Here is a 17,862-nt window from a genome sequence, read left to right as displayed (position 1 = left end):
ATATTTTATATATATATATATATATATTTTAAATATATATATAAAATATATATATATATATATTTAAACAAAAACAGCACAAGCCTTTAATTGCCTCAGAATCGCTGTATTGATAATGAAGATAAAGAAATTCAAGAAATAAATTTGGTTTTTTTTTTGACTGGTTTTCTACAAAACACCTCATTAATTTGAGAACTGCTATGATTACAATTTTAGGACTTCAGCTTAATCAAAGAACTTGCTTTATGGTATGAAAGAAAAAGAAAATGCTCTAAATTAGGAGAGCAGAAAAATATTAATGAAGTAGTTCACTGGCAGCTTGATCTACTGAATCCTATATTGGATGACCAAAGAAAGTGGCATAAGGTGCTTTTGCTCTTGTTTGATGCTGAGTATAAAAACTGATTCAGAAGGAGCAGAAACAACTTGGCTTTGGTTACATCTTGCCCACAGTTGTTTTCAGTCTCTTTCAAGTCTGTCAGAGGGACTGTGAACTATTGTCCTCCTCCTGCTCACCTGTTCATTTTCCTCAGACAACATCTGAGGAAATATTGACAACAATAGCTTTACCCTTCTAAAATGTACTATATGGAGTAGGAGGACAGCATGACTGGAGCAGCAGTCTAATCTCAGTCTCATCAAGAGATCTAGCTGAATGCATGGAAAAGCATTTATAAGACTCAAGTCAGGATGATGACAGTGCTACACTTTCCTATGATAGGTTCTAGCTGAGATACACTGTGAAAAGGCTGTACACAGTCTGTAACACATTCCCAGGAGTTATCTGCTTGCTATTTGCAAATCTAGCAATAAAAAAATCATCAACTGGCTAGTGAAAACTAACATTTTACTGCTAGTCTGCATTGCTGCAAAGTAGTAAGCAGACAAAGTACAGCAGTGAGTCTTTATAAGAAAGAATTTCTCCTTACTAAGAAATAAAGCTCAAAAAAAGTTTGCTGCCATAAAACAAGGAGCCCAATAGCATTGTTTTGGGTAGTAATTAAAGATTGGCTTGTGAGAGCTGATTAGCTAAGAGTGAAGGACTGGGAGAACAATACTGATAAAGTAATGTTTTATTGCTAGGAAGTGAGAAAGCTTAAAATGTCTAGGAAACTGCTAGTATCTTGAAAGATCCTACCAATGGTAGAAGGCTATTCCACATACCTACATCTTCCTGCCCAGCTCTTCTCTACTGAGCCACACTAACCAAATCATCTTCCTCCCTGCCCTTCTTACTGCTGTGGATTCTCTGCTATTCAGGCCTTGCTTCCTTGTACCACAGTTTTCCTATATATTTATATATGAAATACTAAGTTTGTTAATCAGAAATGTATCGAGAGGCAGGAGATGCTGTGTTCTCTTCCTAAGTGTACTGCTACCTTTTTCATACACAAGTCATCTTACATTCCTGCCTCTTTATGTAAACCCCCTTGCTCCCTAAAATTGTGATTCCAAATTCATACTTTAAAAGGTAAAGGCTGCTCAAAACACTGGGCTTAAAACAACATCCATTCAAATCTACTGAATAGGTCTTCTTGCATCCTGAAAGGAAAGGCGGTGTGATCTTGCATGATGTTGAACGTTTTCTGGTATAGGCTGAGTGCACTAACATTTGTTGAAGCCTATGTGAACTCCGAACGGGCAAAATCTTTCTGTCTAGTGAGCAGTTCAGAAGACAAACCACCAAATTTCTGATAAACAGAAGAAAAATGACAGATGTTATTGAATAGTTCTTTTAATATGCTGAAATCAGCTATGGAAGGTCAACTATTATCACAGCAGAAACAGGGAAATCATAACAGAAAACAAGCAAGAAAGGAATGGGGCTTAGTTAGTCCTGAAAAAAAAAATATCTGTAATCTATTTTTGTCCAAAGAAGTTTTTAAAACAAACATGTTGAAACAACAATTATAAATGCTGATTTGTACTAATCTTTTTCTGTAAACATACTGCAGTAGCTTTAGACATATGGGCTTTGCAAATGGTATCCAAGCTGCGTGTAGTTCTAACCAAAAGAAGCTGAACAGTTAGACTCTTTATTTTCTATCCATGAAGAGAAATTAAGCTCATACAATTTACAGGCACTGGAATAGCCTTCCCAGGGAGGTGGTGGAGTCGCCATCCCTGGCAGTGTTCAAGAAGTGCCTGGATAGGGAGCTAGGAGACATGGTTTAGGGGTTTCCTGTAGGTATGGTAAAGGGAGGACGGTTGGACTAGATGATCTTATGGGTCCTTTCCAACCTTGTGGTTCTATGATTCTATGATACAGAAATACTGTTTCACATTGGGAAAACCTCTCTGCTTTATTCTCAAAAGCACTGTTACTTTACAAGGATGGACACACCATCCAAATCTGATTTCCTCTACATACTTGGTATATATCTGAAACCAAACTTTGTAATTTGGTATACATGAAGTTGTAATATCCAGAAGAGCATTTGACTTTGCCCTACACATTTTTGCTAAGCCACATCATCTGAAGAAACTGAGAAGGTGATTAGAGACACAAATGGAAGCAAATCAGTATAGATTGGTTGTTTTATGGCCAGTTACATTTATCAGCATTAAAATCTAGAAAGTGTTAGAAATAACACTGGAAATATGCTATGATTTCTTGGAATGAAAGGTCTATCCAGCTTTAATAAAGACATCAAAAATAGTCATGATCTGTTAAATACTAAACGACCAGGTTGAGATCATCTTACCCTGCCTTCCATGAGTTCAGACAGTCAGAATACAGACAGAATATGAAACACTGCCCAGAAATTTATAGCAAATACTGTCAGGAAACTCACAGAGCTTTATATAGCCCCCTTGCCATACAGCACCTCCCAATTAGCAGCTGATACTTTGTCTGGGTTGCAGATTAACCATATTGTAAGAGCAGAGATGTCTGAAAGGGGCATGCCCATTGGGTCAGGCTAGCTCAGGCATCCCCACTTCTACAGCCAACATTATCACAGAATCACAGAATTATCAAGGTTGGAAAAGACCTAGAAGATCATCCAGTCCAACCATTACCAATACTTCCCAGCTAAATCATATCCCTCAACACAACATCCAAACGTTTCTTGAACACTCCCATGGTCGGTGACTCCACCACCTCCCTGGGCAGTGCATTCCAGTGCCTGACTACCCTAATGTCCAGTATTGACAACCTCCTCTCTTTTGTGTATGTTCTTGTTGTGTGTTCCCATGTAAATACTGCCTGTGGTCTTGGGAGCTGTGTTGGTGGTGGGTTTTGTTTTTTTTTTTTAATTTCCATTTTTCATGTTACTATTCATAAGCAACAGCCAAAGAGTCCCACACATATGAATGTACTGATGAAGTAAAATTTCTCTAGCACAAAAAGCATGTATTTTTAGACATTTTATAGAAATTTTAAGACATTTCCTGAGAGCACCGTAATTCTCTTAGAAAAAGAAAAGCGAGGCTTCCATTAATTGTGTTATTAAATATCATTTTTAAATTATCCCTTTAAAAATCAATTTATGTAGCCTCTGCTTAAGGCTGCTCTTCACTCGTGATTAGACATTCTTCCTTTTAGCATTTGATTCACGCAAAACAAAGGATAAGCTTTTTTGTCCTTGTAAGAATTGGTTACTGAGGCTCAGTCAAACTTTTAAGAGTTTGAAGCTCAGTCAAGTTTTGATGAATTTGAGCAGAAATAAAGAGTATTGCAACTGAGGCCTGACTTGGCTTGATAAGCAGCTGCCCAACAGCTTAGTCCTGCTAACTTTACCTTCTTTCTCGTGCTTTTCCTTCAGGAGTTCAAAACCATATTTGAGAAAAAGAAGCTCCTTGCCTCGCACTCCAAAGATAACTTCCTTTGGACTTACAGAGCTGGAGAATTAGTTACAGTGCTTTTAGATCACATCTACTGTGTCCCTCATCCTACTTGATTTTATCTATTTAGCACTGTAGTTATTGATACACAGAAGACTGCAGTGAAATAAGCAGTATTTTCAGTTTTATATTATAACATTTAAAATCTTGTCAGTATGCAACGCTGTGAAAATGAATGTCGATGCTGATCTAATCCACCTACTTTTCTGGTGGCCAGGTTTTCTGTAATAAAAATGCATATATTTGCTAGATTGACACACTCATTTTAAATACTTCTACTTTTCTTTTGTAAACTGACAGCGAATCTTCCATCTTTACTGACTGTATTTTCTTGTTAAAAAGATTTTCTTCATGCTAAAGAAGCTAAAACCCACATGACCTTGAGGACGATCAATTTAAATACAAAATTGGATTTCTATATGCAGCAGTTTTTTCTCCTGATAGCCTCCTGGTAGATAGCCTTAAACAGATATTGACTCCCCAGTTGTTTAACCTTGTAATTTCTGAGATAAATATTGTGAAGTGCCTATATACAAAAAAACCCTTAGCTTGAATTTGCAATGCTTTCAGTATTCCAAGTGAAATGTGAAGAGCTGCATATGTAAATGGCTGGTCACGTTAATTTATTGGTTATTTATTAATCAGTTTTATTAATTTATAGCTACTATCTGTTTAAGAGCATGCAGAAGTAAATTAGTAATGCAATTTTATGTCAAGATTGCTTATGCAATTGCTCTGATTCTATTGAAAAAGCAGGTCCTTTCACTTGTATGTTCCATATGAGCAGCCCAAGGTGCATTAGGAGAAAGCTACAAACAATTCTGGTCTTAAATGTTAAACTACTGCGTTATTCCAAGCTAGGAATTCTACTGAGAGGAAAGGTTTATAGGATTGAAGAAAACAGAGAATACCTGATGGGATATATACATGTGCCTATTTTGCACACAGAGATATTCAGCTATAGAGGAGCAAATAGTACAGAGCTGTGGAAATACTGGACGGGGTAATCGTTTCTCATTAGCACTGCCTGCTACTTTGTTCTACAGTGACCAAGCTGTAACTCCACTCCTGTTAGTTCTTCTACTTCATCCAGCCTAGAAGTGGTTGTAATGCTAGCACTGCAGAAAAATAAGCCCAGGAAGATTCAGCTGCTACAGTCTGTTTATCAGAATGTTTCTCTTCCTCTCACAGCTGTATTTTGTGGTATTTACTAAACTGTTTCTAGGGAAAATTAAGAGCTGCATTTCACTTCAGTACCTCCATCTACTTGTTGAGAAGCAATTTGCATCAGTAGACTTCTTAGTAAAACAAAAGGCAGTAAATCAAGTGAATTTTCTTGTAAGGGTCCATCACTGCTTCTTGCTGGAGGTAGCAGGGAAATTCACTTGCCCTGCAAAGTCATCAAATACTGGATTTGCTGACTTCCAAGGATTTCCATTGCCCCTGTGGATTCTCCTCAGATTTGGGGCAAGAGCCCTCTCTACCTTTCCTGTTGAACCCACGTCACTGTGCAATGAATTATTTAGGGGGCCAGAAAAGGGAAATACAAGTGTAAGTAAGAGTTGTTTATGACTCACAAGTAAAGGACAAGGCGTGAGGGTACGGGAACCCTAAATTCTGGTCCTTATTGCATAAATATTTGTGTTTTGCTCCCTCCCATGAAGCTATTACTGCGTAAGCAGCCTGTGACGCAGGGTGCTAATCCTGCTCACAGCTGAAGCCTCTCTCTGTTGGCACTCAGCTCAAAAATTTGCTCTCTTTTTCTCAGGGCCCTACAACATTCTTATCTAAGCCGTCTCTAGCTTTCCTCTTCATCTGTTTTTGTATTGCTTCTAATGCTTCTTTGTTCCCACACATGCAAAGACACATTAGGTCCAATGAATTCTTTGTGCCTTGAGTACACCGCACATCAGTGCAGCACAAGACTCATAGGGCTGGCATGTCTGGGAAATATTGAGCCTCCTGTGAATGCAATCCAACGTCTGGGATTTCCATGCTGGCTGTGTTCGCCAGTCCTGCAAAAATACCTACGTATTTTGCACAGACCAGCTCCTTTTTCAACGTGAAGTTTGTAATGCACTGTAATTAGATCACTTTGCATCTTTTGATCAGCTAAGCACGTTGAATTGAAGTCTTTCATCACATATTGTATCGTGCAGCATTGTTTCTCACACCGAAATCACGTTTAAAACTCCTGTCTGCGCGATCTCAGATTTGCAAATAGCGCTTTAAAAATACATCCACGAGAACCGCGTGCCTCAATGTAAAACCCATCTTGGCAAAGCTACGTGCAAAAGGTAACACCCCATCATACGCCTCGTCAGTAAGAGGCATGAGCAAAAGGCAGCGTTTCCGGATCATAGGAAACTCTATGTTTTTACAAACTGTTCTCATCAAAATCACAGCGTTGTTTAGAATTGGTTGGGTTTTGTGTTGTTGGTGGAAACTTCTGGTGAACTAAAAGTATTCTGACCCCTGCAGGTGCTTTGGGAGACTGACGCCAGTGGGCTGAGGCTGCGGAAGGGATTTTTGAGGCAACTGTGAAAATCTGTGAGCATTTTACAAAGCTTCTTGCTCAGTGCACTGATACAGCCATTGATACACCACTACCAGCCTGCCATAACCTTCAGTCTGAGTACTTGTGTAATATGACCTTCAGAGCTCTCCTGACTAAATACTTTCCAGAACACAGCGACGTACCACGCTTTGTTTGTTGTCAAATGCGTGTGTTGTTTATACCAAAACGCAGTACCTTTATGAGATCAGCTTATCATTTACTTCCCAAACCTGTTCAAAAATATAAAGCGGCTCAAATACTGCTGCCCAGTAGATGGCTGCTTCTCATTGTCCATTACTTCATGAGGTATGGCAGCTAAATGGCCCTAATCCATGCAGTGTATGCTGTATTGATAGTGTTTCATCACAGTAATGATGTACTAAAAAGCACAGACCAAGACAAGTGCCTTGCAAGCTACTGGGGCTAATTAAAACATTTGTAGCTCTGGAAAAGCAAACTTTTACAACTTAGTTTAAATTCTGAATTGATCAGGGCACGGACAACTACTCTGATAAAAAGAAAACATTGTTTTTAATACAATAGGAACAAACATAGGAAATGCTTTATTTTCCAGCATCACATTGCCCTGCTATTTCCCTCAGTAATGGGCCCATGCTGGCAGCAGGGAACTTTGATGCAACTGGACTAGAATACATCAGTCAATCACAGTGCTTTTTATACAGCAAAAGGATGCACCATTGCTGACAGAGCTTCATCTTAGTGCTTCTTCTGTTACCTGCCTGTTACACTACCCTCCCAAAGCAGGTCACCAGTTGACATCAGAGCTGGCTCTTCTGAGAAAGCAGATGAGCGTTTGGAACTAGAGAAACCATCCATACCTTGGCACCCTTCTTAATACTAACCTATATTAAGTTTCCAGACCCTCTCCCCTTAAATTCTCCACATCATTGGCACCAGTGTGCACAACTGAAGACTTTCCAGGCTCAGCGTTGCACAGCTGACATAATCCCACCTGCTGAGTAAATTACTTCATTCTCTAAATCTCCACATCATCATACACAGATTCTGATAGCGGAATAAATGAATCCCACAGCTTTCTCGGCACCCAGCGAATAAAAGTAAAGCAAGACAGATGACACTCCTCCTCGTGCGCTGCTGCTGAGCCTGCTTTTGGGCAAGGCATCTCCCGAGGCTCTGCAAGACGGCTTTTAGCCTGTAGGCACCACGGCTCGCACTGTAGCCCCTCGGGATGCTCCTCACCCTCGACCCGCGGCACAGCAGAGCGCTGGGCGCGCTGCCTCCTGCCGGCCCTTCGGGGCCGAACCGCCTCATCGCGGGCGGGCAGCGCCGAGCCCCGGACCCTCGGCCGGGCCCAACGCGGCAGCGCCGCCACAAACGCAGCTCTCAGGGCCCGGAGCCGCGCAGAACGGAGCCGGCTGTGCCCGCGCGGTTGTGTAGCGGCCGGGAGGAGCGGCCGGTCCAGCAGTGTGAGCCGCTCCCGCCGCCCGCGAGCGAAGCGCTGATGGAGCGGGCCGGAATCCGGGCACGGGACGGGGCGGGAGGCGCTGCCCTCCGCCGTGCAGGGGCCCATCGGGTGAGGTGGCGCTGCCCGTCCCGGTGCCCCGGGAGGAACAGAAGGAAGCTCTCGCTGCTCCCCCACCGTGGCTGCGCCCACTGTGCCCCGTCGTCCCTCGTTAGCGCGCGTTCCCCACCCCCGGCCGCCGCCGGCCCCCGCCTGGACCCTGGCGCGCTCGCCTCGCTCCGCTCCGCGCCCGGAGCTCCGGGCGGGGGAGGGGAGGGGCGAGGGGGAGGCGGCGGCCGCCGTGGGGCCCAGGCCGCTCCTCGGCTCGGCTGCGTCTCTCCCCGGCATCTGGGGCGGTGGGAGGAGCGGGCGGAGCCGGCCGAGGCGGCGGCCAATGTGAAGGAGCGAGAGGACGGGCGGGGCGGGGCGAGGGCGATCGCCGCCCAATGGGGGAAGGGCGGAGGACGCACTCGGAGCGGGGCGAGCCGCAGGAGGAGGCGAGTCGGGACTCGGGCTGCGAGCGGGGCACAGGCGCCGCCGCACCCAGGGGCTCGCAGCCGCTCGCGCGCGATCGCCGCTCCTCCGGCGTGGACGGGGCCGGAGGGCGAGGAACGCGCGAACCGACGGACGCCGCTTCCCGCGAAGGGACAGCGGGCGGAGCCGCCGCCGCCCGGAGCAGAAGTTTGGCTGGAGCGGCCGCCGCCGAGAGAGGAAACTTTCCTCGGGGGGCCGGAGGCGGGGGCGGCGGGAAGGAGCCGCCGCTCGGCGGCTTTTCGCGGCGCGCTCGGGGTGCTCCGGCGCGGCTCCCCCCCGGCTCGGGCCGGGCGGCGGCGGCGGCCGGGATGTACCTGGCAGCGGTCTCGGCGGGGAGGAGGCGGCCGGGCGGAGACGGCGGCGGAGGTGGCGGCGGCTGGCACCTGGCGGCGGCGGGGTGGCTGCTGCTGCTGGCGTTGCTGCTCGGCCAGCCGGGGACGCGGGCGCTCGTCTGCCTGCCCTGCGACGAGTCCAAGTGCGAGGAGCCCAAGAGCTGCCCCGGCAGCGTCGTGCTGGGCATCTGCGGCTGCTGCTCCATGTGCGCCCGGCAGCGCAACGAGAGCTGCGGGGGCGTCTACGGGCTGCACGGCGCCTGCGACCGGGGGCTGCGCTGTGTCATCCGCCCGCCGCTCAACGGCGACTCCATCACCGAGTACGAAGTGGGCGTCTGTGAAGGTGAGGGGCGGCCGGACCCTGCCCTCCGAGCGCCGCGTTGTCTCCCTTTTTACCTTCCTTTCCCCCCCTCCGGCTCCCGTCCCAGGTGCGGAGCCCCGTAACCTCAACGCCGTTCGGCAGCGCGGAGTCGTGCCGCCGGCTCGGGACGGGACAAACGCCCCCAGCCCCGCGGCGAGAAGATGCCTCGGCCGCTCCCTGCCCCCTCGGCCGGTGCCCCCAGCGCGTTTCCCAGGCGCGGTAACGCAGCCGGACCGGCGGGCTGCAGCGGGGCGGTGTGCGGAGCTGCCCGCGCCGCTTCGCGTGCTGTTGTGATTTGCCGTGTTCTACCCGCCCCGGTTTACTGCGAGAGCGTCTTCCGAGCCGTTCCGCTTAGGGGGGAGAGTATTTGAAAGTTTCACCCTTAGTTTTGGTAGCTTGCAGTAACGTCAGGCTGCTCCAATTTCGTTTTCTGTTTAGTAGCTCGCTGGCTTGTTAGTAGTTTGTGTCAAGCCAGCCAGCTGTTGGTACCCCTCTAGAATTCCTTGATAGGAGAGGACCCGGGGACAGCTCGCCAGCCTGAGATCAGGGGAGGTCAACATAGCACACATGATGTCTGTTCCGGATTCCTTCTTCTTAAGGAAACACAAAGGCTGATCATCTGTTGTAAAGTTTTTCCTTCCTGTTCCTGTCATTTAATATCTGCCCGCCTGTCTGCCCACACACGCTTGCTGTACGATAAGACATGTCTGTGTTTTGCACATCAGGAGCGAGCCTCATGGCAGGGCAACTCGCAGCCGCTCCAGCTGTGTGCCTGCTGCTTATGAAGTGATGAACTAGTGTGAAGTGCGAATGATCTGCTCGCAGCTCCTCTTCAAGTGTTCAATCTATCAGGATCTCTTGAGTTCTTTCATCTATCATTTCCCACAAGGCTAAAGAGAAGCGTTTCAGCCTCTCTTGTCTTGCTGTGTCCCTCCAACTTGCTTTTCCCCCAGGCTGAGGGAAAACATGGCGCTGTATAGAGCTTACAAATAAGCAGTAGTTTGGATTATGTAGAAATGTATGTGAGACTTTGAGTGTGAGCTTCGACAATTCTGGAAAATAAGAACGGGGCTTGCTGCTCTTGACGGGTAGAGGGCAGTAGAAAGTCCAGAAAGCTGTCGCAGACAGTGTCCAAAACCTGGCCTTTAAAATGATGCACTGTTTTGAGACAGCTAAAAACGATCTTTCTTGGTGGGCAGCTGACCTTGCTTCTGGCAGAGGTTTTTATTTGCAGCTCCATTCATCTCGCTTAGAGGTGAACTGTAGACCACAGCAAGCCAGGGTGTCCTGTGTGTTGTTGCTTGCAATAGAAGCAGCTGCAGGGTTGAAAACCCTATTAAAGAATTAAAAATGCTTTTGAACTGCTTTGAACACCTTTGTTGAACCCATAAGGTTAAATACGTCTATTGCTGCAGTCTCTCTCTTTAGCTTGTATTGGAAAAGTTGTTTTTAAATAGATAGGTAGGTCTTTTGAAGTACTTTTGAATGGATTTTTGGTTTTGCATGTTGTTTAAGTAACTGCTTGGCTTGAACTGCTGCCCTCTTGGTTAAAAGATCTGAAAGTCTCCAGTCTTTAAACATCTCAGTGTTCTAGCTCCCTTACTGTATCGGAGTATGGATGTCTCTGGCAGTTTAGGAGTATTTCATTCCTCTGAAGTGATGCAATCTGTACGTTGCTGTAGTTCAACTCGTAACACGTCCCATCTACTGTTGAAAATAGTATGAAGTATTTGTTGGCAAGACTGCATTTCAATTAGTGTTGTGGTTAGAAACTAGTTCCAGCTGTCCCTATAGGAATAGTTGGGGAGATAAGCTATCTATTTAATTTTCATTCTCGTAAATGAAAAGCAACTGAGCTGAACTGTCAGCCTAATAAATAGTACTGGAATACCTATTAGGGAATTATCAGGAAACTGCCTCATTCTAAGCAGCAAAAGCAAATTCATTGTTTCTTACAGCATGTACTGTGTATCAGGGCTGGCAGCAAGGAAAAAAAAACAAAAAGCAGGACTTAATGTGTTGCCTCTGGTCTCTGAAATAAAGTTGATTAGCTCTGTGTTTTTAATTGGTGTGACTGAAACTGTTGGGCAGTTTACCAACACTCATGAAATGGACTGGGCTTGTATACCTGATAAATCAATAGCACTGAGCGATGGTTTTCATTTATCTGCTAACAGAACAGAGACTGTTTCCTTCTAATACTGTCTATTGGTAGTGAAAGCCTTATGCCGGCTACTCTAGTTCAGGCAGGGGGAAATGGAGGTGACTTACAGAACCGTGTGAATAGAAACTGATGTATTTACTCTCTTTCCTGTTTCTAGCCTTCTTTCACTGCAATTTTTTACACTGAAATGACCCCTACTGGTTACAGTTATAAGCTTTTTTTTAATGAATATTTTGAGTCATGAATGGGATGCTTTGGCTTAATTCAGGGTATCAACATGTAATTGATTGGAAAAACTCTGAGCTGTAATTACACCAGGAAAGAATACTTGCCTATTAATTTGATATTAGCATTACATAAGAATGTTGTAAGAACATTCAGTGTGAGTGAGCTCTGTGACACCTGATGGAGGAGTTTCCATGGAATCTGTCACTAATGGCCGTTGTGTTTGTTAAGCTGGCACTTATCTGTTGTTAATTCTTAAGTTCTTTACTTTTCTAAGTGCTGAGAAAAGTGCTCAGTCATCTCACCGCATTAACTGTGAAGGTCTTTGTGCAGTTCTAAGGTTCAGACCGTGGCATTATTGCGGTGTTTGTAAATGCCTTTCCTGCATTTATTATCCATTCCTGTAGTTGTGTTGTTGGTGAAGAATAATTCTTAGGTTAGCTTCTGCAGATACGGCTGAGTACTTCTGAAGGGTGACCTTGAGAGGCTTCGAACACCTCCAGCCTCTGTTGACTTTCCAGGAGAGCTGTTGGGTTGGTTTGTTGAGGTGTCAACAGCACAGAGTTGGCTGAAAGACAAACCTCTTGGCATCAAGAAACTGTGAGCTTTGAGCAGGGACCACTCTATGTTTGAGCGAAGACCCGGAGCCACCTCCAAATTAGGCAAGAGCTCTCTAGAATCACATTGGCCTCGGCTTCTGCATTAATCAGGCCTTGCAGAGTTCTATCTTTCTGGGGTATGGGAAAACCTTGGGAAAAGCTCTAGTGTAAGGCATTTCTTATGATGACTTTTCTTGTCTCTTTTTTCACACTTCTTCAGTTTCTGGTGCTCTTGGACGAAGAGGCCTTGATTGCTCTGCTAAACTATTCTAAAGCATAACAGAAGCGTATGAAATAACACTGAAAATAAGCTGGAATTGGTTCATTTTTAGCTGTTTAATACAAGCATGACTACTTTCAATGACACATTTGAAAAGTTAGCAAAACTGCTAGTTTTACTATATACTTCAGTTCCTTTAAGAATATGCTTCCATATTAGATACCTTTATACAGGTTTGTTTTTTATTAAACAATCTTCAAACTTGCTAGATAGGTTGGCCAGATCTACTGAAATGATTACTTGTAATTTTTGTACCCCTAGGTATGTTTGCTTTTCCAAGTACCCTCTAGCTGATTCAAGAACACTCAGTTTAACTTCTTGCGTAGTATTTAGTCAACCTGAATGTCATTTGACTGACAGGTATATTTTAATAATTACTCCATCACTGTGTTACAACAAATGCCTGCCTCTTCCCATCCTTTCTTTGCACTGCCCCTGCAAGTATCCTTCATCTCAATGAATAAAGTTTAGAGCATCATGCAGAAAGGACCACGTTTTTCTGTTTTAATAGTTTAAATACTTTCCAGAAGTGACCTATTGAATGTCTCATGACTTGCAAACTTGTTTATTTGGGAATTCATTTAATCCTCAGGGAATATAAACATGGAAACTGTGAATTCAGAATCTTGCCCAAGATGTTATGTGACAGATGTTCTATATAGCCTTACAGAATTACATTTTAACTCTTCCTTGTGTATGAATATAACTTGGAAAATGACTGATGCTGACATAGAAAGCCTGTGTGTATGGAAAAACCAATATAAACTAAGATGTAAAGATAACTTTGTATAAAGGCTATCTAGATTAAATTCCACAGAATCATACAGATGATTAAAAGGTGGCCCCTGAGGGAATTATCTAAGCAAACTAGTTTTGCCATGTTTGGAGGATGCAAGCCTTCATGTATGAAGATGAATGGAAGAAGCAGTTCACACCTTTGCCAGAGGCAATATTAATTCTCCAGCAGCTTTCACTAGTTGTGCTAGGTAGTTCTGAGTCTTCAGATTGTGTTAATGTCATGTAGGTTATAAGAGTGTAGGTCTTAAAGCCAGAAAACAAGCAGAAGACAGTGTAGCTGGGAACAGAAAGAAGGGCATTGGCTTGCTGGGATTCCCAGGTAGTGACTAACTTTATATTATTTGTATATAAACTTTATACTTTGTATAGCTGCTTGTATTGTTACTGATATTCTCCTTGCAACAAAGTAAACATAGAGGTTGTACTACAGCACTTGCTATCTCCTCTCTCTAGGCTGTTGTTCTTGTTTAGTCTCTTTGTTTCTCCTTCCAGAGAGGCTGTTCCTCAGAGTGGCTGAGGTTGGAGGGGACCTCTGGACTCCCCCAACCCCAGCCCAAGCAGGGCCACTCAGAGCAGGCTGGCTAGGACCGTGTCCCAGAAGCTTTTGAAGATCTCCATGGGTAAAGGCTCCTACTGCATTCTAGTTTGTGTCTATTGCTTCATGTCCTGTCACTGGGTACCACTGAAAAGAGTCTGTCTTTGACCTCTTTACACCCTCTCTTTAGGAATCTCTGTACACTGATGAGATACCTTCCAAGCCTTCTCCAGAGGAAGCAGTCCCAACTCTCTTGCCTTCATTAGAGATACTCTAGTCTTTTTGTCATCTGTGTAGCCCTCCACTGGGCTCTGTCTCATGTGTCCATGTCTCTCTTGCAGTGGGCAGCCCAGACCTGGTCACAGAACATCAGGTGTGGTCTCACCTGAGCAGAGAAGAAGGTTCACTTTCCTTGTCTTGCTGACAACTCTTCTCCAGTGAGGCCCAGGACACCATCACCCTTAGCAGCAGGGATATGCTGCTGGCCAGTTGTGGTCAACTTGGTGTCTGGATGATTGTCCTGATGGTGTTACATGTGCTAGCAGAGAATGTGCTGCTTTGATAATGGAAAGAGCCAATCTTATGTCTATCTCTAAGTTGGTATTCAGAAAAGCCTTTGTGGTGCTAACTCTAAATCCAGGGAATTTTTGTAGCTCTTGCAAAACGTTCTGTGAGATCTGAGGGTAAAAGTGACAAGAGATTTGGAATAACAGTTTTCTCCTAATGGTGCAGGTTCTTCTGAATACAACCAGCTTTATTCATGGCACTGTTCCAGAATTTATCTTAGAGACTTTTTTTTTTCTACTGTTGTCTGCTCTGCTTCTGATGAGCAGTGTCAGCAAACTGCCCGTCAGCTGCTTGTTTGTGATGGAGTTACAACATGTGGCTGTACATGCTGGCTTCTGAATGACATGGGCACAGTGTGCAATTTGGAAATGCATTGGAACCTCAGCCTCCTTTGGAAAACGGACACAAAGGCTTGGCCCTTTCCTCTGGCTTTTTCCGGGTTTTAGGGGTTGTTGTTGTTTTGTCTTTAGTTTTCTAGAGCTGAAGGAAAAATCTGCTGGGGCAGCTGAAACGCTGCTGTCCATGCTCATTCTAATCAGCAGAGTTCTGGCAGAGGATCTGTCTGACAGATTAAGTCCTGGTACACTGCATAATGTTTTCAGTCAATTATTTACAAACAAAATGTGGTACTGGTCACGAGATTAAAGCAATTTATTTGCAAGTGTCTATTTCAGGTTCTTAAATGTCTAGAGGTCAGGTCTCACATCTTGAATTCTGTTGTTTCAAGCCATCTTTTGGGCAGAAGCTATTGGAAATAAACTTCAGTCTTGTTGGAAGAACCCCAGAAGTGGAAATTTAGAGGTTTTATTTTGTTTGTGTGGGTTTTTTCTTTGGTTGGTTTGTTGTTGTTTATTCTAAGGTAGAGGGAACCTGGAGGACTAAAATATAGTAGGCAAGGGAATTCTTTGGCTATTAAAATAGCTGGCCAAGTCATGTGCATTGCTTTGCACTTCCATTTATTTTTTTTACTTTCCTTGTTGCTTCTGTGGGGTTTCTGATAATGGAGTGGAGAGCTGGTTTGTGTAAATACTTTCTGCATTCTTTAGTGTGAAATAACTGCCTTGAGACACGTGGGGAGCTGCCGTGGTGAAAATCTTTCATGTTATTGGCAATGTAATCACTTGAGATAGAAGTTCTAGTTTGAACAGGATGAAGCAGGAGCTTGGATTTAAGACAACCCTTATAAGTATGGTTCTCCTAAACTATCTAAGTGTTATGGTTCAGTTTCTCTAGCCTTAGCTAGAAGTTTTATCAGGAACCTTATAAAGCCCTTTGCTGCTTACATGCATTCTGCAGGAAGATTTGATTTTGAATAGCAGACTCTTCTAAAAGGTGGAAAAACTGCTTTATCATAAAACTATTAGCGTGACTTACCACAAAACACACTGCCGGCTCTGGTCCCTGACTCAGGATTTCATTGAAGGAATAAGTTCTGAGGTGGGAGAGAACTGCCGCCAGTACATAAGCACAAATTCACTTCAAGGCTAGCCTTTCCCTCTGCTGCTTTTCAAGGTCTGGGGCTGGGTTTCAAGCATTCTTTAGTGGTGATTAGTCATTTCTATTGTTCAGCTCCTCCAAAACATGAATTTCCTTTCCATCATTCTCTTTTCCTGTTCAAAGTGAAGCCAAAGCCTACTGGCAAGAAGTATTTCCTTTTTCTTTTTTTTTTTTCCTCTTTTTTTTTTAATTTTGGAAAATCTGTAGAATGTTTTCAGAGTCTCATACCATCTTAATGAATACCACTTATTGTAAATACTTCTGTGTGAAATAGTGCAGTGGAGTGATGGAGAATCGAGCTTGGGTCTGGTTTGATAGAGGAGCTTTTGGCAAGTTCTCCCTCCCTTCCCAGGGGACAGAGCCTCAGGAAGCAACTTCAAGTGACTTCTCTGACACTTGAAATCCATTCTCTCTCCTTTTCAAATGCAGTATTTTATAGGATTCTATTAGATCTCATTTGAGACTTCCATTTTCAGACTGCCGACTGATGTTCTCTTTGATCTTTCTTTATATGTCTTAAGAACCTACCTGCCATGCTTTAAAAAGCCTGAAATAGTTGAGTAACATGCTACAGTTAAATGTAAATGAGAGGAAATGATTCAATATGTTTCCTGCACTTAAGCATAGGGTCCACAATAATCCTTATGTATTTGTCTTCAATAGTGCTACATTAGTGGCTATTCCAGTGTGTGACTTGCAGTTTTGAGGTCATGCAGTACCTATGTCAAGCATGAAGGAGATTAGTATATAGGTGTTGGTTTTTTTTTAAAGCTGACATTCAATAGATGCCCAGACCAGAAGAGAAAGCAGAGAATGAAAGAGAAAATTTGTGTCAGGCCAAAGTAATTGAATCTTGAAGGATGGAGGGGATGGAGAGTAAATGCAAGCAAACAATAGAGAAAAAGTCTTTAAAGGGTCTTTCCCTATATTTCTAATTGCAGCAGTTTTGAGATCTTTCTCATGAGGGGTAATCGGTGCTGCTATATTAAGATAGTGTGTAATTCAGAAATAATGCTCCAAGTTGGTTTTTAGTGGTTGCATGCTTCTGGAGGCAAATGTATTATACTGAGCAGTGTATTCCAATTGTAAGCCCTGCATCTCTATCACACTCCCTGATTACTCATTGGATTTGTCTGATTACAGCTTCCAGTCCTTAAAAAAGAAAAAGTCACTGTATTTGTGAGCACTTATTTGTGAGCAAATCTGTATTCTACAAACAGCTGCAGCAATGTGGTGATGTGAGTGCCTGTATGTAGGATTTGGCATGGAAGAAGTTGTGGAATGCTGCTTACTTGAGGCATATTTCTTGGGTTGTTTCCCAGACTGGACCTGTTGTTTAAGGACCTCTTACTCAACTTGTTAATGCTTTAATCCTCTTCCCTACTTTAGAAGCATGCTAAGACAGGACTTGGTAGTTTGGTAATGTAGGGCTGTACTTGGATTGTTTGCAAGCTGAAAATATTTGCTTTGCAGAAAGCAAATCATTATGTGAATGATGGAAGAAAATGAAAAAGGTTTGGAATGAATATGATCCTTCCCCTCCCATGTCTTCCTTATGTTATGAGTGCACACTTGGAAGAATTCAGAAAGCTTTATGTCCAAGGTTTACTCTGGTCTGAGTAAATGCAGAACTATTTTAATGTCTGAAAACAGAGCTTGCCCAAATGAGTTGGAAAGAATGAAGAGCTGTATGTAGATCTAAATGATCTGAAAGAGTGACTTTTATGCTATTGTTAGCAGGCTGCTTTGAACCGCTTCTAGGCATGAATGTGAAAGACAGTTGAGTGGCTGTACAACAACAGACCAGTGTAAACTCAGGACTGCTAAAAATGAGTGGTCTTTTCCTTCTCTTGCTTCTACCTGACCATGCCAGCACAATGAAGTGGTGAAAATTGCAGCTAAACTCAGATCAGTTGGGATGAAAAACAGCCATTTAATTTTGGGCTGCTTTTCAGCTGGACTGTTTCTAAAAGCTCAAGAATGTTAAAATCTAAATATATTTGTTTGTTTGTGTGTGTCCTAGAAGTGAAATAGTAGATATACATACTGGGGTTTGAGAGGCTCTAATTGTTTTGTTTGGTTTT

General features: G+C 43.8%; 1 protein-coding gene across 2 annotated transcripts in view; it reads left to right on the top strand.

The window, feature by feature from the left end:
- The first annotated feature begins 8,368 nt into the window (after window positions 1-8,368).
- Window positions 8,369-17,862, top strand: part of CRIM1 (cysteine rich transmembrane BMP regulator 1) — a 158,425-nt gene continuing 148,931 nt past the window's right edge. Inside the window, exon 1 of one of the 2 annotated variants that reach the window (XM_015857693.2) lies at window positions 8,369-9,095. In XM_015857693.2, the coding sequence (XP_015713179.2) occupies window positions 8,729-9,095 (367 nt within the window). In that variant the 5' untranslated portion in view covers window positions 8,369-8,728. The remainder of the gene's footprint in view (window positions 9,096-17,862) is intronic. The other variant, XM_015857694.2, reaches the window with a different exon arrangement.

This window comes from Coturnix japonica, chromosome 3 (assembly GCF_001577835.2).
Source record: "Coturnix japonica isolate 7356 chromosome 3, Coturnix japonica 2.1, whole genome shotgun sequence".
Classification (NCBI taxonomy): domain Eukaryota; kingdom Metazoa; phylum Chordata; class Aves; order Galliformes; family Phasianidae; genus Coturnix; species Coturnix japonica.
This window is presented reverse-complemented; position numbering and strand designations above follow the sequence as displayed.